At 40.1% G+C, this 19,505-nt stretch overlaps 1 protein-coding gene across 8 annotated transcripts in view; it reads left to right on the top strand.

Moving 5' to 3' along the window:
- Positions 1–19,275, top strand: part of Ebf1 (EBF transcription factor 1) — a 400,988-nt gene extending 381,713 nt beyond the window's left edge. For 2 of the 8 annotated variants that reach the window (XM_078051755.1, XM_078051738.1), the window contains exon 16: positions 19,197–19,274. In XM_078051755.1, coding sequence (XP_077907881.1) covers positions 19,197–19,249 — 53 coding nt within the window. In that variant the 3' untranslated portion in view covers positions 19,250–19,274. Of the gene's footprint in view, positions 1–19,196 lie in introns of all 8 variants that reach the window. The other 6 variants (XM_078051779.1, XM_078051764.1, XM_078051753.1 and 3 more) reach the window with 5 other exon arrangements.
- Positions 19,276–19,505: the final 230 nt, after the last annotated feature.

Genomic DNA, 19,505 nt, shown 5'->3' with positions numbered 1-19,505 from the left:
CAGGAACTATTCCATAAAGAGAATACAGTATCTACAAAGATGTCGATGAAATGTCAATAAAAAGGGAGGAGACTTACTGGAGGAGATTTATCCAGTGACACAGCTTTGACTGAATTGCTCCAGGAAAGCAAGGAGAAAGAGAACCAGGCAACTGCCATGACCTTCTCTAACGTTATGTGTACTGGACATAGTCTCACTGGGGATCACTTTGTGTCAGGCACTACACTGTGGGCTATGGGATATGAGTGTATCTCAAATGGGCCTGCTTCCTTCTTTAATGACTGCCTAAGGAGGAGAGAGACATGAATCAAAGGCTCATGCCAACAGGACTACATGCGCTGACAGATCTACTGTAACCCTAATGTAGGTGAGCAAGCGTGTGGCTCTAGATCTGCACACAGTCAACCCTGCTCAATAGACAAAACCAATTAAAGAGCAATCAGATTCTATCTTTGTATCCTCCGAGGACCCTCAAAAGAATCTAAAGTGCACAGCAACACCTGTTAAAATTATCTTTATTATCTTTTCCCTCATGCCTTGCCTTCTTTAGACATTAATTTTTTTTTCAATTCATTTCACAAAAAAGCCCCTCCTCTGTTCTGAGTTTTCATGATTATTTTTCCTTTCTACCTTCTTTGATTTCTCTCATTGCTTTATTTTCTACTAAGTCTCTGCCAAGAAGAACATGTGTCCTCTTTAGCAGAACAGGGACAATGGGAGATACCATGCAGATCAGTTGTGATTCCCTTTCGCAGAATGTGGGAGAAGAGAACTGACAAATAGTCTGTTTTTAACAATGTTGGGCCTGTTGTAGTTTTGAAGGACAAGATTGGGGAACCATGAGCATGCACATTAAGATGAGGTGATCAGGTAGGTCACATTTCAGAGAAAACTTAAAGGTGGGGTGCCAGGTTAGAAAGGAGTACCTGGGAAACAAAGGCCCTAGGAACTACTTCAGCCACTTAGGCAACTGCACCCAATATGGGGGACACTATCTGGGCTGAAAACAAATTGCTCACCAACCTTTACAGTGGGTCCCCCGTTGGAACTGGAAGCGTATTTACTTAATACACACCGACGTAGTAGTTGGTATATCTATAAGATGCACTAAGCCAATAATCAGCATATACTTAAAGTGGCTTCAAAAGAAAATCACCGAAATTCTTTAAAACTCCATTTCTTGTCTATGTTTTAAAAAGTAACACATATTTATGCTAAGTGAAAAAGTAACGATGAGAAATTTTTCTGAAAAAGTATTTACAATGATCTAAATGGGCCACAAAGTAACTTATTTAAATTAACCCAACACATATTAGGCATTTTGACAATATCAGAAATCGTTATTCCATTTTGGGTATGCACACATCCTAACATAGTTAAGTGCTTGCAAACTGGTTGGCATTAGGCTGCCTCTTGGTTTTTTGACATAATATTCATCATTATGATGGACGTCCTTGATTTAAAATAATGAAATTCTTACCAGTGTTTCCTCCTTCTTAAAAGCCCACTATATGACATCTGTGGAATCCAATGGACCATCCCCAAGAATGAATTCCTTTTTTTTTAATAAGAGAAAACTTGCCAACAGTTCCCACAGGGAAGCAAATGATGATTTGTGGCTGATGTTTGTCATAAGCAAAGGCAAACAATAGATCTCCCCCAATTTCCCCAAATCTCTTATTTATCTTATTATATTACTATGTTACCCAGCACCAGAGGAGGTACCAGGGACCTGCAGACAGGAAAGAAGGAGAATCATTCTGAAGATGTCACATGCTGAGGGAAGCAGACTCCAGGCAATAAATCTGCAGGGCAGGGGCTCGGCACTCCTGTTGAGCATGGGAAGAGAATCCAGAGGAGATACTGGGAAGGTAGGGGCACAGGCAGAAGATAAAGGAGTAATTCTTATAAATGCTTCTTGATGTGTCATGCTACTAAGCCTCTTCATCATTGAAAAATATAAATGTAACAGGGTTAGGTGAAATGGGATTGAGTAAAATTTTTATATAATTAACAAATTTATGGACAATAAGGACCCATTATTAGCAGTTAAGATGAAACATTTCTTAAAATAAGTTATCATTTATTCACTCATTCAGATATTTAAGGGCTGGTATGTGCCAGCCACTATCCTAGGAGTTGAATATAAGAGGTGCTGGATGTGGACAATAATCCAATAGAAAAATAAAAGCCAATTAAAAAGCATATATGTGATTACATGCTGGGAAGAGCCCTCATCTTATTAAGGTCGGCCTTGGCCATGTGATCTGCAATTGCCCATGGAATATTCATTGATAAGACACAGTTAGAGGTCTTAGATGTGACTGTGCAGTGGGTCTTGGTTTTTATACTCTAGGGATCTTCCATGTGAAGAGTATGACCCAGAAAGCTGCATGTAGATTCTGAAATGTACACACATGGAGCAGGCCCACTCCTGGAGATATCCTGGAACTGACTTCTGTTGACCCTCATCTTGAGCAGTCACCCCTGTCAATCTCAGTTATTCTTCAAATCTAGCATCCTACAAATCTGAGCATGACAATTACTGTTACTGTAAGCCACAGTGCTGTGGAGTGGTGTCTTACAAACAATAGCTACAGAGACCAAAGAGAATACTAGGCATGATTGTAGGTTCAACCTGAAAAAAGACTGTTTAAAAACTCAGGGTGAGTGATGAGGGAACAATCACAGGAGGTAAGGAAATCTGTGATCTTTGTCTTGCAGCGGGGAAATATCTAGCAGAAGTAGCACCCGTGTCGTTGCTAAATGCAGATATGTGCCATTGAACTTGGGGGGGCGGGGAGTATAGCATTAGAATATTTGGAAATGGAATGTGCCCAAATGAAGAACTAGAAATCAAAACTACACTGAGATTCCATGTTACTCCAGTCAGAATGGCGATCATCAAGAACACAAGCAACAATAAATGTTAGCAAGAATGTGCGGAAAAGATACAATCATAAATTGCTAGTGGAACTGCAAATTGGTGCAACCACTATGGAAAGTAGTATGTGGATTTCTAAGAAAACTTGGAATGGAACCACCATTTGACCCAGTCATCCTATTCCTAGGTTTATACCCAAAGGATACTGCCACATCAATAGCAGCTCAATTCACAATAGCTAAACTATGGAACCAACCTAGGTGCCCTTCAACAGATGAATGGATAAAGAAACTGTGGTATATATACACAATGGAATATTACTCAGCCTTAAATAAGAATGAAACTATGGAATTTGCTGGTAAATGGATGGTGCTGGAGAATATTTATGCTAAGTGAAATAAGCCAATCCCAAAGAACAAAAGGCCTAATGTTTTCTCTGATATGAAGATGCTAATTCACAATGAGGGGTTGGGCAAAGATCAGAGGTATTTTGGACTAGACCGAGGGAAGTGAAGGGAGGGGAGGAGGCATAGGAATAATAGTAGAATGAATCAAACATTATTACCCTATGTGCATATATGGTTACATGACCTGCATAACTCTACATCATGTACAACCAGACAAATGAGAAATTGTACTATGTTTATGTATGATATGTAAAAATGCATTCTACTGTTATGTATAATTATTTAGAACAAATAAAAATACTAAAATAAAAAAGAATTGGGTGTGGTTTTGGCATATAGAATTTACTGGAATTAAATACATAAAAAGCCCACAGAGTTTTTGAGAGAGTTATATAGGCAGGTATGTGACCATCCTGACCTAGAAGAGATTGTGGGTGTTGGAGATGTAAAAATGATGTCTGAATCCTTCAAATTTCTACAGGTAGGAAGCAGAATGAGAACGTTTCTCAGCTGCCAAATAGCCAAAAACTGCCCTTTTTTTGGAAGTGTTGAAAGAGAAAAAGAAAAAAGAAAAAGATGCCCAGAGGGAAGAGTCGGGAATCATGGAAAACAATTGTCCAAGGATCCATTTTAAGCAGAATTCAGGTGGAATATAGTTCCTCATTTTAATGCCAATTTCAATATACCCATCGTCAACATTTCAGTGCAAATAAAGCTGTTTAAGTAGTAAAAAAAATTATAATTATTGGTGATAATCACGGAAACTGATGAGATCAAAAGCAGGTGCTACCTAATAAACCTTAATTGTAAGGAATAAGAAACCAAGAAATGCCAGATTTATTTCTCTTAAAGCCCTTCATGCTTTTCTACATTTTTTTTTTTTTTTTGTCCATACGCCTCTCTCAAGACACGACGGTAGGTGCTGGGGCAACCATGGTGAGCACAGCCAGAAGTGGTCTCTGCCTTGGGGTAGGATTCAATGCTGTAGGAGAGGCAGACATGAATCAGATGTTTACGTGACACAACACACTTTCTGGAACCATTCTGAAGGTTATGTAGGAGGATGGGAAACCAAGCAAGCATTCAGTTAGATCCCTGACCTGGTTTGAGTGATCGAAGGTAGCCTCCCTTGAGAAAATGGAATTCGAGGCAAGAAGGAGCTTCAAAGGGAGAATACATTCCTTTCTGTGCAGAGGAACAGAAAAAGATGCTTTAGCAAGGGAGAGAGAGGTAAAAGGTGAAGCTAAAAAGATGGCAAGACTCAGACCCTGTGGAGCTGCATGCAGTCAAGGAAGGAGTTTGATTTTTTTTAAAAAAAATTTCTTAAACCCCAAATGTATGTAGTTTTTTTATTATTATTGGTTGCTCAAGACAATACAATGATCTTGACATATCATACATTTGATTCAAATGGGGTATGATTTTTAATCTAAAGAGTAAGAAGAAGCCATTGAAAGGTGGAGTACCAATGTACTGACCAGCTTCCAGTAGACCCAGCGGGCACTGTTGACAGGTGTGGGAGCCCTTGGAAGAGATTCTCGAGCAACTCGGCTCGACTGGCCAACGCCTCTGTCCTGGAGCACCACGGAGTTCTATTTGCCTCTTCCTGCCCAGGATGCCTTGTGTCAACTTGTAACAGTGGGTTCATCTTCACCTTTCCAGGAAACCCCGCTATGTTTTAAGCAATACCCATCAGATTTCGCAAGGCTTGATATTTATTTTATCGCAACTATCACTCTTTTTTGTCAAGTGTAGTCTCAGGCTCAGCAGGTGAGCCTTAATGGTTTAAGGAATAAATAGAAAACTGACGTGCTCACGCCCATTAGCTAATGGATTACTAAGCAAAGGGGACTACATTCCACCCCAGTGCACTCAGCCCAGAGTTGCTAGGAATTTTAAAGACGACAAGTTAACTAACGCTCCATCTTCACTTCTTGGGCCCAGGGGAAGGGAGTTCAAACTCAAATGTGGCTCCTTTGATAGACAGGTGAATGAATGTGGCTATCATTATGTAATCACACATCTTAGGATTTACTTATTATCGACTGCACAACACATCCTAGAAATATAGGGGAGGCATTTGACCTGCCAGGTTGGAACATTTGTTGGCTATAACCTGGCAGGCAGAAAGACTCTGATGGGAGGATTGCTCAACCATCTTGCTCTTTCTCAGCCCATCCATGTCCCAATAATCCCTGGGAAAATACGTAAGGAAAAGCAGGGTATTTTAAACACATCTCCTTGAAGTAAATGTGCCTGATGTTCTGTTATCTGGAATGCTCCACACCTTTGTAAATTAGCCACCCCACATGCTGTGTCGAAACCTCCTTTCTCCAGTCTTTAATCAGTTGTTTCAGATATATGTGTCCATTAGCATCTGAGCAATGCAATCACTTTTTTTTTTTATCCTGAATCTCATGCTTTTATTGGGCTATTAAGAACTTGATTTGTGGGCAGCAGGAACAGTAAAAGAACTCATGCCATTGATCACGCTATCCAGAAGGTGTCTAGCAGAATGAGGAAACCAGCAAGTGGAGCCTAGAAACACATAGAGGTGGTGCTTCTGAGGCCCAGCCAATGACAAGCCAGCTCTTACATATGCTGTGCCCCAGAACTCCAGCCCACCTAACAGCCTGAGCAAGCCACCCCTAACACCTTAACTTGGTCAATGGGAGTTGGGGAGAAAGAATTGAAAACCACCTGCTTCCAAAGGAACAGTAATATAACCATGAAACTAATTTCTTATCACACTTACAATTAGAAAAACTATTGGCTAATGATTGATGACTTCCTCTTCCTCCTCTTCTTCTTTTTCTTCTTCTTCTTTTTTTTTTTTTTTTTGGTACTAGGGATTGAACTCAGGGGTACTCAACCACTGGGCCACATCCCCAGTCTTATTTGTATTTTATTTAGAGACAGGGTCTCACTGAGTTACTTTAGTGCCTCACTTTTGCTGAGGCTGGCTTTAAACTCTCGATCCTCCTGCCTCAGCCTCCCAAGCTGCTGGGATTACGAGCATGTATCACCCTGCCTGGCATGATCAACTTCTTGATCTTTGCTGTGACCCAAGAAAAAAGAATCACAGACCCTTATGAGCTGAAGGCATAATCTTAGAGATGTTTTTCTAATGCCCTCTCTTACCAAGTGAGAAGACAGACTTGGGGAGGGCCAGTGCCTTGCCTAACATCCCAGAGCACAGCGCGTGCAGAATCCATCTCCATCCCCAGTGCAAGAGTTGGTTGTTTTCATCTCCCTCTCTATTTTTCCCTAGTTTCTGGGTCAGTGAGAATAATGATTTGCAAAGGGGATCTCTAAATTAGAATAAAAAGGCAAATGTCTTCGTGTTGAGTGGCTCTTATACAAAAATATAAAGGAAATAGTAAAATATTTCATTATTAGAAAGCCCATGTCATTTCTCAGTTTTGAAGCCAATTTAATCATACGCCCAGCAATGCATGTATAAATTTCCTTAGAAGGATCAGAAGATGTTATCAGTGCATAGTCAAATAATTGAGGATCTTTCCTAGCCCCCACCCATATGTATATATAATATACTATTCTGTGAACAATCAAACTTTAAAAGTACAAAGAATGTAAATTATAGAAAAAAAAATAACCACAAAAATTTTATTTACTTTCCCTTCTCTTAATTACTGTGCTCATCCAGTACTCCTCTCTCTGCCATCCTTTCATTTTGGGGATAAACTACCACCTCGGTCCATTTCACTTCATTTTCTAAGCAGCTATTCTATGATTCTCTTCTCATAAGAGGAAATGTGTTCTAGTGGCAATGCATGGAAATATAATATGAATAATAAAACAAGTAAAGGAAACATTAATATTTACTATGTGTGAGGTGTTTTTGCACCCATTAGTTCATCTACAACCTTCTAACAACACTCAAACAGTTCACACATGAGGACAGGAGGCTTAGAGGAGTTCGGTAATTTGCATAAGGCCACTGAGCTGTTAGGTAAGTGAAGAATTGGGTCCTATTCCAAAGCTCATGTTTTTAATCACAGCTCCAATTCACAGACTGGCCATGCAAGTGATCTCAGCCGGTCACAGAGAACGGCTTAGTAAGAACATGCTAATCGCTGCATTAGTGTGTATACTGTTCTCATTGGCTTCTGATAGAAAAGTTATTTAAAGAGTCTCTAAGCAACAGAGAGGTTAAGTAAGTTGGGGTATTTCAACTAATAACCAAAAGGTGGATAATGGTCTCATAATAGCTTTGCAGCCTTCTTTTTCATCCAGATTTCCTTTTGTGCCGAACATTTTCTACAGTGGACCAAGTTACAAGTTTTTAAAATGGCTCTAAGACGATACAAAGCTAAGAAAGAGGGTGTTTTGTTGTTGTTTGTTTGTTTTTGTTTTCAGATTTTTTTGTGTGTGTGCAGAAAAGCACCCAGGCAAACAAAGATTCTAGGCATTAACCACATGTTGGGGTGAGGAGCTATGAGTGGGCAAGGAGGCTTCCAAAGAATGAGGCTCCCCTCAAAAGTACAAAGATCCTCTAGACTCAGAAGGGAGAGGTGTAGAGGAGGAGGGAGGCAGAAACCACCTCCCAAACCTGGTTCTGCTCCAGAGAAGGGCTTTATTGTCTCCTCCTAGGGCAGAGCCTGGGGTGCTTTGAGACCCCAGGTGGAGAATGGCCAAGTGGAGAGTGAGGGAATTCATTTAGACAGCTTCCCTGGGATTTCTACACCCCAGTGAGGGGTCTGTGTAGTACAGCACTCCTGCCCTCAGATGGTTCAAAGCAGACACCAAAACTGCCCTGGTTGAAGGGACAAGATGGGAAGAAGGAAGACTGAGCAGTAACCTGTGAGAGCTGCCATCCAGGACCACACAGGCCACATCTGGCTCAAGAAAAGATGCCTGTGAGATCCAGGAACCCTGTTGACTAAACTCACCCTTGGGGAGAAGGGAATCGGGAAAAGCCCAAACTGACAGAGATGGGGTCTCTGCCTCACCCTTGGAACCAAACTAAGCCTTGAGGAGAATGCTGTGTTCATTATCATTTTCCAGATTATTCCATAGCATAATTATAAAGATTCCAGAGAGTGGGCCCTAAAGGCCGGCTCTACCATGTCCATCGCCACACGGCCTCTGCTGATTTCCACAGGCAGCTCAATTGCTAAATAGACTCTGAGCTCTAGGAGTCACTGGGTGGGAAATGCAAAAAAAAGAGCCTCATCCCACATCATCAGAGTTTTACAGAGGAACAGTCTTCTACAGATTTTCACAAGAAACTTCCATCTTCAGCTATCTGAGCCACCCAGCTCCCACCATCCCACTGCAGCCTGGTGGGTCCCACGGCTCTAACCCTGTGTGGGCACACAGCCGCGGCTTCTATAAGCAAATCCTCTCCATCCAATTTAAACTGAGTTTCAAGTTGATTTTGGAGGAAATTTATACAGTTTACAGGTTTAAAGCCTTTCCTTCATCCCCAGAGGACAAGCAGGGGAAAGGAAGGGAGTGGGGGAAACTGCTAACATTACAGAGAGGAAAGAAAAGTGAGGCATCCCCAGAGACAGGAAAGAATGAGATCGCAGATGCAAGGAGGGCAGATGACAATTGTCAGATGAGTTTCATCACTCAGCTCTGCTTCTGCCAGCTCCCAACTTCTCTGAGACATCCTCCTTTGGGGTTCAAACTTCCCCTGTTTAGTCTCAGCCCAAAGGCGAGTTGATGGGAAGTTTGAGTGGAATTGTTTCAGGCGTCTTGGAGTCATACATGCAACTGAGGAAATATCATTGTTTCCTCTTGCAAAAGAAAAAGAAGACTTTTTGGTCATGGAGTGCTCAGCAATGAGAATTGAGAAATAACTGAACTTTCAAACTCCGGGAGTCCCACTTCCTTGGTAAGCAAAGAACTCTTGGCAACGTGGGAGAAAGTAACCTGACTAGCAAGGACTCAGGAGTTTGTGGGAGAAGGAGGAAAAATCAGAGTTTGTCCCCAAGGTGAACCCTTTTTAGTTTAACTATATAATGACCAAGGGATAAAAACTATAGGATCTACCCCTTAGACTTTTACTCACCATTCAACTCCTGAAGGAAGCACAATTCCCTTTACCAGGCAATGGGTTCATTATAGTTTTCCAGATTATTCCATAACATAATTATAAGATTCCAGAGGGACCAAGCTTTGTGTTTGTCCTTTTCCTTCACCTTCCTGTGGGTATTTGAAACACGGCACCTTTAAATGGAAACTAATAATCATCATGGGTTCCAGACAAAGAGCAATTGCAAGAAGAAAATGCATAAAACCATTTATATATACTGTGTACAGGTTAAGCAGTTAGGCCCAAGGCACATTTCCTAGGAGAAATTCTATCACTGATGCTTTTTAAGGAGTAAGTACATCACAGATCCACAGTGGCAACAGAGCTGTAGAGAGAGGTCTTTTATGGTCTCAGTCTCTGCCTTATAAATTTTGAGAGTGTGCCATCTGGAAAATGGGTTTATGCCTATTTCTCACTCCATGCCCATGTGGCATTGCCACTGACTTTTACAACATGGCTCATCCTTGTGTGTGCTGCCCTGCAGGTGAGCTATAAAATGGCAGAGAGGCAGGCACGTGTGCATACATGAGAACTGTGCTTTCTACATCTCAATATATTACCCACCTGGCTCCGCCTAAGGAGGCCAGGAGATACTGAGGTTCCCTGCCTTCCGCCCGCCCTCCTGCCTTTTGATATGCAAGGAGCTGGGGCCAAATCAGCCCCTCTGTATTTCCACTGTGGAAGTCATTGGGGATTAGTGCTTTGGCAGAAAGGTGCTGGGGGTTCCAAATTGGACTCCCTCACCAAGCTCTCAAAGCTGAGCAATTTTGCAGAATTTAATGGGCTTTGGGGGACAATTTTACAGACTGATTTCCAGGAGCACAAATATTCAAATTGCTCAGGCCCTATTTGAAGACACATCTGAAGGTGCACCTTACAACCTGTCTGTAGCAGGCTCTTTTGAATCTTGTCCTTGAAACAAACAAAAAAAAAAAGGAAAAAACAGAGAGAAAGAAATGCAGTGCCCCCTGGGACTTTCCCAGCAGAGACTCTAAGTGCAGAGTGACTGCAAAGCCCTGCCAGGAGTCCTCAGGGCTGGAGGGAGGAAGTGGATGAGAGAGACCGGAGATGAGAAGGGCCTTCAGCAGCCATTGGGGAGGCAGTGGCGGGGGAGAAAAAAGGGAGACACGCACTAAAAACAACAGAAACACAGGTGGAAACGGCCTTGTGGGAAATCAGGCTGTCAACAAACAGAGCTGGAGGTTGGAAACCACTATTCCACCAGCCCGGCTCCTGGGCAAGGAGATTGTTCTGTAAATAAATTAGCGGTGGCTTTGACTGCTTGGAAATTAATACTGACACCATGAAAGCAGCAAATGACTCCCTTTTATCAGGCGCAGAAGCACCGGGCTTCACAAAGGGATCCTTTTTGCCATTCCTTGTTTTATTTTGCTTTGTTTTCTCGGGGAAAGTAAATTAGAGCCACTTACATCAGCAGCTCAGGTTAAGGCAAGGGGAAGAAGAAAGAGAGAGAGAAAAATAGTTTCATTTCATGTACCAGTGGTTTAGAACTTCATTTAGAGCTAATCACACCCCTATCTTCCTCCGAGCCATTTCTGACAGCCACACAGCCTAGATTGCCAATCGGAAGACACAGGCTCCGGGTTTTGCTGGAAACACTCCCAAAGGCTGGGAAGAGGGTCTTGGGGTTTCTGTCAATGGTTGAGGAAGTGCAGTTACTAGAAAGGGCGATTAACTCCCAGCCAAATCAGCCAACAGCTAATTTTTCAGACACGTGCAGCAGCATGGGCTTCTTCCAGGGGACTTGAGACATTTCTTTCAATGTGGGCACCTCTTTGGAGGGATGGCTGTCCCTTTTCCTTTTAGAAGACAGGAAGTGGCTTCAAAATTTTTAGATGCAATAAAGCGTCCTCAAGGATGTAAGCCCACCCCCCTTCCAAAGCAAACATCCTGGAACTGTAATCATATTTATATTTTAGTGAGAAATCAGAAAAATCTTCCTTTCTACCCCAATCCTGCCCTACTAACCTCCCTGCCACTCAAACAAAATAGACCAGCAATTTTAAAAAAATCAGATACTGTTAGAAAAATTAGTACCTTGCAAATCTCTATCAGTGGATATCCTATTAGTTAAAACTCTGCCTTAACAATTTCTATACATCTACGGTAAGCTCAAAATTGATGAACATGAAACGAACTTTGAAGCTTCATAAATTCTTAAATCAAATTCTGGATGATCAAAGGTGCAATTATTTGATCTAATTTTACAGGAAGTTATATGTTATCCCTTTATGCCTTGGAAAAGCAATAATCCATATGTAATAGTTATGGCGACTCTATAATGGCCAGAATTCTAGATTAGTGAGCATGACTCCAATAGCACCAGGCATCAAGGGCTTTATTGCATATTAATTCTTTAGCTGCTGCAGAGACACGCTTTCTCACTAGCTTGCTTACTAGGACTCCCTTGCTCCTTTGTTAAAGCTGCAAACACCCATGTCAACAACAAGAATCAAATAAAAGTCAAAAGAAAACTCAGCCCTTGGACACCCAGCAATCAGAGATTGTAATGGACACAGCAGGGATCATCCCCAAAGCACCATTACCAGTTGGTAAAAATAAAGCAGCTCCATCTAGCTGCAGACGTCCCTCAAACTTTAAAAACTATGCTGGAGTCTTAGATGCTGGAACAAACCAAAGGACAGTGGGACTGTTTCAGGATGATGGAAACTTTAGGGACGAGCCACAGCAATGACACAGGGTGACTCATGTTGTGTCTGTCCTCTAATCCCATGCTGCAGTGCTCTTACCAGGAAGGGACTTGTGTGCAGCTGAGGGCTCTAGGATGTGTATGCTGGGCTTCAGGGCATGGAGGATTCTCTGGGCAATGACTTCATGGGAAAGTGATCAATGGGCCCAATGAACAAGTCTGAATAACCAATCAGTTCAATTACCAAGTTCATAGAATTCATATTGCATGAAAAAATTTCCACAGACTTTGAGGATTTGCTTTGTTCAAGTGAGTTTCAGCAATTAGGGAAGTTGTTGGAAATGTTTGAAAATTAACATGCATATTAAATTCACAACTTGGAAAACAAATTAAGCCCATAAAAATAAAAAAGGATGCAAATTAGCATAGAACTGCATTTATATATATATATATATATATATATATATATACATACATAACATCTATATCTTTTCATATGCAGAAAGTTGAGACTTTTCAAATTTGTTTATCAGACAAATCAAGCTAGTTTAACAAATCGTCAAACTAAGTGGCAATGGGAACACTGTAGAGTGAATTTGAAAGAGGCTTTGGAAGGGAGTCAGTCCCACACTATTATTCAAGAAAACCTAGACTCATTATTATATACACATTTTAAAATAAAATTCAAAATATGAAAGGGGTTTTGGTTGTAAAAATTCAGAGGTCAATATAGAGCACCTTGACTTTGGCTGGTTTGTGCTGACTACCTGTGGCAAAAGGCCTGATTGACTCTTCTAGAGCTGCTTTAAGGTATTTTTCTGGAAGTTTTTGATGATCTGACAGCTTATCAGATCAGTCACTCAGTAAATCGTCTCTTGGAAAATCTAGAATTTGTTCAGTGGATATGAAATGCATGGTACACAGAACCAACTTGGTCATGCTGGCTGCATCCAACAATCTCTCATTGAAAAGTTGGACAAGCAACAAAATACTACTGAAATTTTGAAACTACTCTCACTATGAGCTTTTGTATCAGATACACAAAGAGTAGAATGATTCCAAAGTTGTAGAACATTTACAACAAGAAGAAATGCATATTTGGATGTAAGTGGTAAAGCACAATAGCATTTGTGGATTGGTTCATGCATATTTGTTCATTTATGATATAAAAACACCAATTAAGCATAGGCTGCTTGATCTTTCAAGGTATTTTGGGTGCGACACAAAAATCAGGAAATAGTAGAAACCTATCCATAAAAGGAAAGGGTCATTCTTTAGTTACTTCATGTTTGACAAGCCTGGAGAGGCCAGGGTACAAATCCTTCCCTAGTAAGTCCATGATCCTGTATACTGAAGAAAATAATGAAGACTCCTAATCACCTTTATGGGAACTTTGTGCAAATCAGAAAACAAGACCTCTTTCTTCAAAGTACTTTATTTCCACAGGTCAGAAAATGACTATATATACTAATTTTGCTTCGAGTAAATAGTATAGTGCCATTGTGCATGAAATTGTCAGAATAATTTTATTAGTCTTTGATGTCTATTATGCAAATAATCGTGTTGCCTTCTATGTGACATCTTTGTGCATTATGCAATCTACACATCATATGTGGTGGCTCTGGACCCAGGGAAGAATAGGACACACTAACACTGGGAGATTCTCTGTCATAGAGGAAAAGATTACCTTCAATCTGCCTGAGGTCAGGAGAGGGCTCTTGGGAGGGCATGGGTAGACTGTGATATTATTTCCAAGGACAGGTTCTAGCCTAAGATAAAGCTCGGACATGCCTAATTTCCTTTCACTTTTGCAGACTATTCTTCGGATTTTCTAATTCTATGAATATTTGAGTGTCCATTTTGACTTCTATTTTTCATGATTTAATCCAGTCACTTCTACCTTAAAATGACCAGCTATACATAATATTTATTATGCATACAGCATACACTGACAGAATCACAACAGACTGCTAATATTCACATATTTCACATTCTGGTTTGACCATTTGCTAGTTTTCTAAAAAGATCAATTCAGGATTATTGTTCATCTGGTGAGGCAGAGAGTCTGAGCTGGAGCAAGAGCCGGTGTTCTGTGAAGGAGCCACAGTCTCACCTGGTGAGTGAGCTCCACCTTTATTAGGCATTCACATCTCAATCAGTGTTGTTCTCATTCCTGCATTTTATGATAAAATTGTACATACTGGGACATTCAAAATGTCTCTGTCTTTATCCCACTGTCAGGAGCTCCTTCTTTATTCAGTCTGGTCTTTAACAACGCACTATCATGCTGGGCCGGGTGGCACACAACTGTAATCCCAGTGGCTTCCGGGGCTGAGGCAGGTGGATAGTGAGTTCAAAGTCAGCTTCTGCAATAGTGAGGCACTAAAGCAACTCAGTGAGACCCTGCTCTAAATAAAATACAAAATAGGGATGGGGATGTGGCTCAGTGGTTGAGTGCCCCTGAGTTCAATCCCTAGTATCTAAAAAAGAAAAAAAAAAGTACTATCTTACATATCAAATATTCATTTGTGCTAATTTTTCCTTTCTTTTCTTTGGTACTGGGGATTGAACCCAGGGGTGCTTAACCACTAAGCCACACCCCCAAAGCTTTTTTATATTTTATTCAGAGACAGTGTCTCACTGAGTTGCTTAAGGCCTCATCTAAGTTGCTGAGGCTGGCTTTGAACTTGTGATTCTCCTGCCTCAGCTTTCTGAGCTACTGGGATTACAGGTGGGCACCACCTCACCTCACCCTTGTATTGTTCTTACATTCTCCTCAAGGGCTGGAAATAAGTTTTCCTCCTTCCTTCCTTCCTCCCTCCCTTCCTCCCTCCCTCCCTTCCTTCCTTCCTTCCTTCCTCCCTCCCTCCCTCCCTTTCTTTCTCTCTTTCTCTCTTTCCTTCTTTCCTCAATACCTATCTCAACTCAGAGCATATGAGAACTTATTCTCAGTAATAACTTGCTGAGTTAAGAATTCATTCTAAGACAATATTCTAAGCACCACCTAACATAATATGAAAACTCAGCCCTTAGACACCCAGCAGTATAGGTAAAAGACTAATGACAAAATATTTGTGACAGACATTATAACTAACTTTATTGCTGCAGTTGGCCTTGACTGTTAGGTGAGATGAAGAACTGGGTTTCACTAAAGTGCTCCTATATACTAATCTAAGTCAAAATAAATAGAAAGTGAGATTTAAAGATTCCATAAATTCCTATCCACCAGAGTCGGCCTTCATCATTTTGTTCTTTCACATGAGCTCCAGGATCATTTAGTGGAATCCAAGTAGAGGCAAATTCCTGGTGGGAAGTTATAAAGTTCTGAATGAGAGGATTAGAATTTTGCTCCACTCATGTCTTAAAGATAGCTAACAAAGAATGTAATGCTTTTAATTATTAATGATGAAATAAATGCGTGCTAAGTAATATATACCTATATGACATATATATTATATATGTCATATAGGGGTATATATATATATATATATATATATATATATGAAAATAATTTGCAATATATAGGATACAACCTGCTTAAAAATAAGAATAACTTACAGAAGCCTATTGGGGAGCTCTAAACTTTTCTAAACTTTTGGTGCTAGGAAGCCAATGACTTTGTTAAAGACACACCAGTGAGAGGATCAGCAGGTCCTCTGCTTTCCTCTTCGGCAGTATAAGCAAGATATTCCAATCCATCCCTATTATTAACTAGACGAGAAACATGGTAGAACTTTGCCTCAAACCTCAACCTGAGATAGACACCGTACAATGTAAACATGTACAGTGTAATTTATAAGACTCAGGATATTTGATACATGGAAGAATCAAGAAGAGGATCTGCAGATGGAGGGTGATTAGAAAGATGGAAAATCAAAAGTGTAAGGTCATAGCTCCTTTCAAGGATTTGAGTAACTGTATCATCGAACAATTTCCCCCCAAAAAATCTTGGAGCACAAGATAAAGTTTCCAGGGCAATGTCCTACAACCCAGAGTCCTCAGTGTGAAATAATTCAGCATCTGTATTTTGTAGCCCTCCATATGATTTGCTTAGAAATCTGTCTTTTCTGGAATCTAGAATAAATTCACCTGTTCACCAAGTGAGGAAAGTTAAAACCTTTGACTGTGAAAGACAAGGAGTTAGATAAGTCTAGAAATAAGACAAATAGATTAAATCTATTCTACTGAAACAGAGATATATAATTTCTCTCTGGAGAATACCAAAGACTGACAAAATAAACAAAGAAATAACATGTTTCTTAACTTGTGAAATGTGACAGTCAATGGCATATGGCAAAACAAGATGCAAGAAAATAACATTACAAGTTTTCCAATGTTAGTAGCTGAGGAGAAAGGGGAGGGCGTGTCTCTCCTCTTTCAAAGAAAGTACTTAAAGAGAAGTCACTTTCTAGAGTACTTTCATGGGACTGCTCCTATTTTACCCACAGGCACTGCCATGTGGTTTCGGGACAGGGAAGCAAGGTGCCCAGCCGTTGTTCAATTCTCTAGAGTACCTGTATTCCTGCACACACACTCTGCCTTCAGGCAACAGAACCCTTCCCACTCTTAGCCTGTGACCAGGGCACCTGACACAGACCTGCCCACTGGGAACACTGAGTCACACTGATTGGTTTAGGAATGTGGACTGGGGTCGGGGGCACTGACAGAGCAATGAGAATCATGCTTGAGGCACTTGCCAGAGTCAATAGGAGAGAGGCACTTTCATCTCCTGAGGAGACTGCTAAACCAGAAAGGTAAACCCCAGGAGCAGGTGCTACCAACTAGTAAGGTCTTTTTGAAAGCACGGTTAAGGGCAAATGAAAAGAGGTGGCCCAGAGTTCCTGGAAGATCTCCACCTATTTCAAAATAGACGTGGACATTCCTCAGCTTTATTAGCTTCCCCTTCATCATTATCTTTCCCATCTTAAGCCCACAACCCATGATTGGCAATCCATGATGGGCTCCAAATTCTCCATTCTCTGACCATTGAAAAAACAGCTTTTCTTTCTCTCCAACACACATCTCTCAGACCTAGGTTTTTTGGTGGGAGAGCTTCCGAACCTGAGTTCGGTGACAGACCTAAGGAGCCAGCCAGGCTATTCCCAGGGGTTAGAATCTACAAAGAGAAGGATCCCTGGTGTTATTTGAGCGCCTGGGTCTCAAAGAACTTTTCATCTGCATGAGTTAAGTAATCCCTGAAAGCCTATACAGAATGCCGCTTCCTTTCCTCTTCCTCCTCCTCCCTTCTCCTCCTCATCGTGTTTTCTTCTTCTCCATTACCAACATCATCATCAAGAACCCTAGCTTACATCAGTGGTTACATTAATTCATAGAGTAGCTGGTGACCTAGCTCATGAGCAAGAAATAATAATAATAATAAAAGCTGTGTATATAATAACCACAATAAGGGCTCAAACAAACATACTCCTAAGTCTGATAAAGTCTTCATGTGAGTATATTCATTATTCCATATGGCAATTAATTAAGAATTCTAAGCTGTTTGCATACTTTGTTCTAAGTACTTCATTTTTACACATACACACATACACACACACACACACACACACACACATATCCCATACACCTGATCTCACATAACAAAAATAGCTAAAAATACAAAGCCCTCAATCACTCTGGTAGTTTACATCTAAGCGCAATCTTGGGGAGAGCAAGATGAAATTTGCTCTGCTTACCCTTGGATCCCCAGCATCTAACTCAGTACCCGGCAGGGGATTAGCAAAGTGTGAAGGAAATAGACAATAGGTCTTGTGTTGACTTGGGAGTATTTTGTGCATTTCTGGGTTCAAGGAATGTTGCCAACAGTGTTCTCAAGCAGGAAGACAGAGATCAGTGGACAAGTAGTTCAGCATGTATTTTGGAAGACAAAGAGTTAATATCCTAAGCAGATAAAGACTAAAGAGATTAAGGAGTTTGTAAGCAACTTGGAGTGCTGATAAGCAAAATTTTGTTTTTAGCATGTTGAATAAAATATTAAATCTTCAGAGAGACCTAGTTCTTTGAATTTTACGGTTTGCTAAGATCTTTTCTTGAAACTTCTGTCCTCAGTACTTAAAAAAAAAAGAGCAAATGGTTTTTACAATATACCAGTCCTAGATAGGATTATTCAATAAATGAAGAGAATGATTATTTATTAAAAAATGAAAAGCTAGATTCTTATCCCATATACCAAGGTAAATTATAGACCAAATAATAATCTAAATAAAAAGTAATCAAGAAAATAGAGCTAAGTAAATAAATTATAGGAAAATTATGAGATCTTTGGCTTATACTCCCCAATTGTATACAGAAATCAATAAATAAACAATAACCTGGGGGATAATATTTGAAACATAAAAGGAGTAAAGGGGTGATACTCAAAACATGTAGGAAACATACAAATTGTGATCACAAAATAAGAAATATAAATGGCCAACACACTATGAAAATAACATAGTAATAAAACACAAGCTAAATTAAAATATAATTTATTTGGCTCAGTCAAATGGAAAATATGAATAGGAATCCTAATCCCCAATGTTGGCAATGGAAATGAGTCCTTCCATAAAATTGGATGGGAGTAGAGTTTTGGTTAAAAAAAAACAATACTTCTTTGGAGGATGAAATTAAAACATTGACCAAGGGTTTTTAGAAAGCTTACAATTGCATTCCTCTTGACCAATTTTTATACTCTTAGAAAAAAGAGACCAACAAGTCTACTCCTACAGAAAGATAGCTGTGTACAATGATCCAGACCATCACAATTCCTGGGAAAGAATGAACTAGAACCAAACTTTATGCCCAATAAAGGCATAAAAGGGGCTGGCTAATTGATACAGTAAAAATCTTGTACTCACAAAAATCAATATGTTCCCAAACTAAGTAAAAGAACATACTGCATTGACACAGAAAGATAGCTCTAGCATATTGCTAAAGCAAAACATCATTAAACAGAGAACACAGTGTAATACAAGTTTTATAGGAAAAACAATATAGGTATTCTTTGTATGTATAAACTCCAAAAGACATAATCTAAAAACATTAAGCATAATTGTTTTTGGTCAATGGGTTAGTGAGCCTAGTCTGTACTTTGCTTTACTATTTGCATTCAAGGATTTTTTAAAATATCATTTTAGTTGTTGACAGACCTTTATTTTATTTATTTATATGCAGTGATGAGAATCGAACCCAGGGCTTCACACATGCGGCAAGCACTCTACCACTGAGCCACAACCCCAGCCTGCATTCAAGGATTTATTTTTAGTGGATCTTCTATGCATCATCTATATACAGAGAAGTGTATACATTTTATACATGCATTTTTAGAAAATAAACAAATCTATGTAAGTAGGTCAAGAAACAATATTGTCAGAATTCCTCTTTTTCCACTTTTAGTCAATAATAATTCTTCCAAGAGCCATAACTACTATGACTTCTATAAGCATAAAATGGTTTTGTTTTGAATATTACATAAACTAAGTC

The sequence above is a fragment of the Ictidomys tridecemlineatus genome, chromosome 1 (assembly GCF_052094955.1).
Source record: "Ictidomys tridecemlineatus isolate mIctTri1 chromosome 1, mIctTri1.hap1, whole genome shotgun sequence".
Taxonomy (NCBI): Eukaryota; Metazoa; Chordata; class Mammalia; order Rodentia; family Sciuridae; genus Ictidomys; species Ictidomys tridecemlineatus.
The sequence above is the reverse complement of the archived record's forward strand: the minus strand, read 5'-3'. Positions and strand labels throughout refer to the sequence as shown.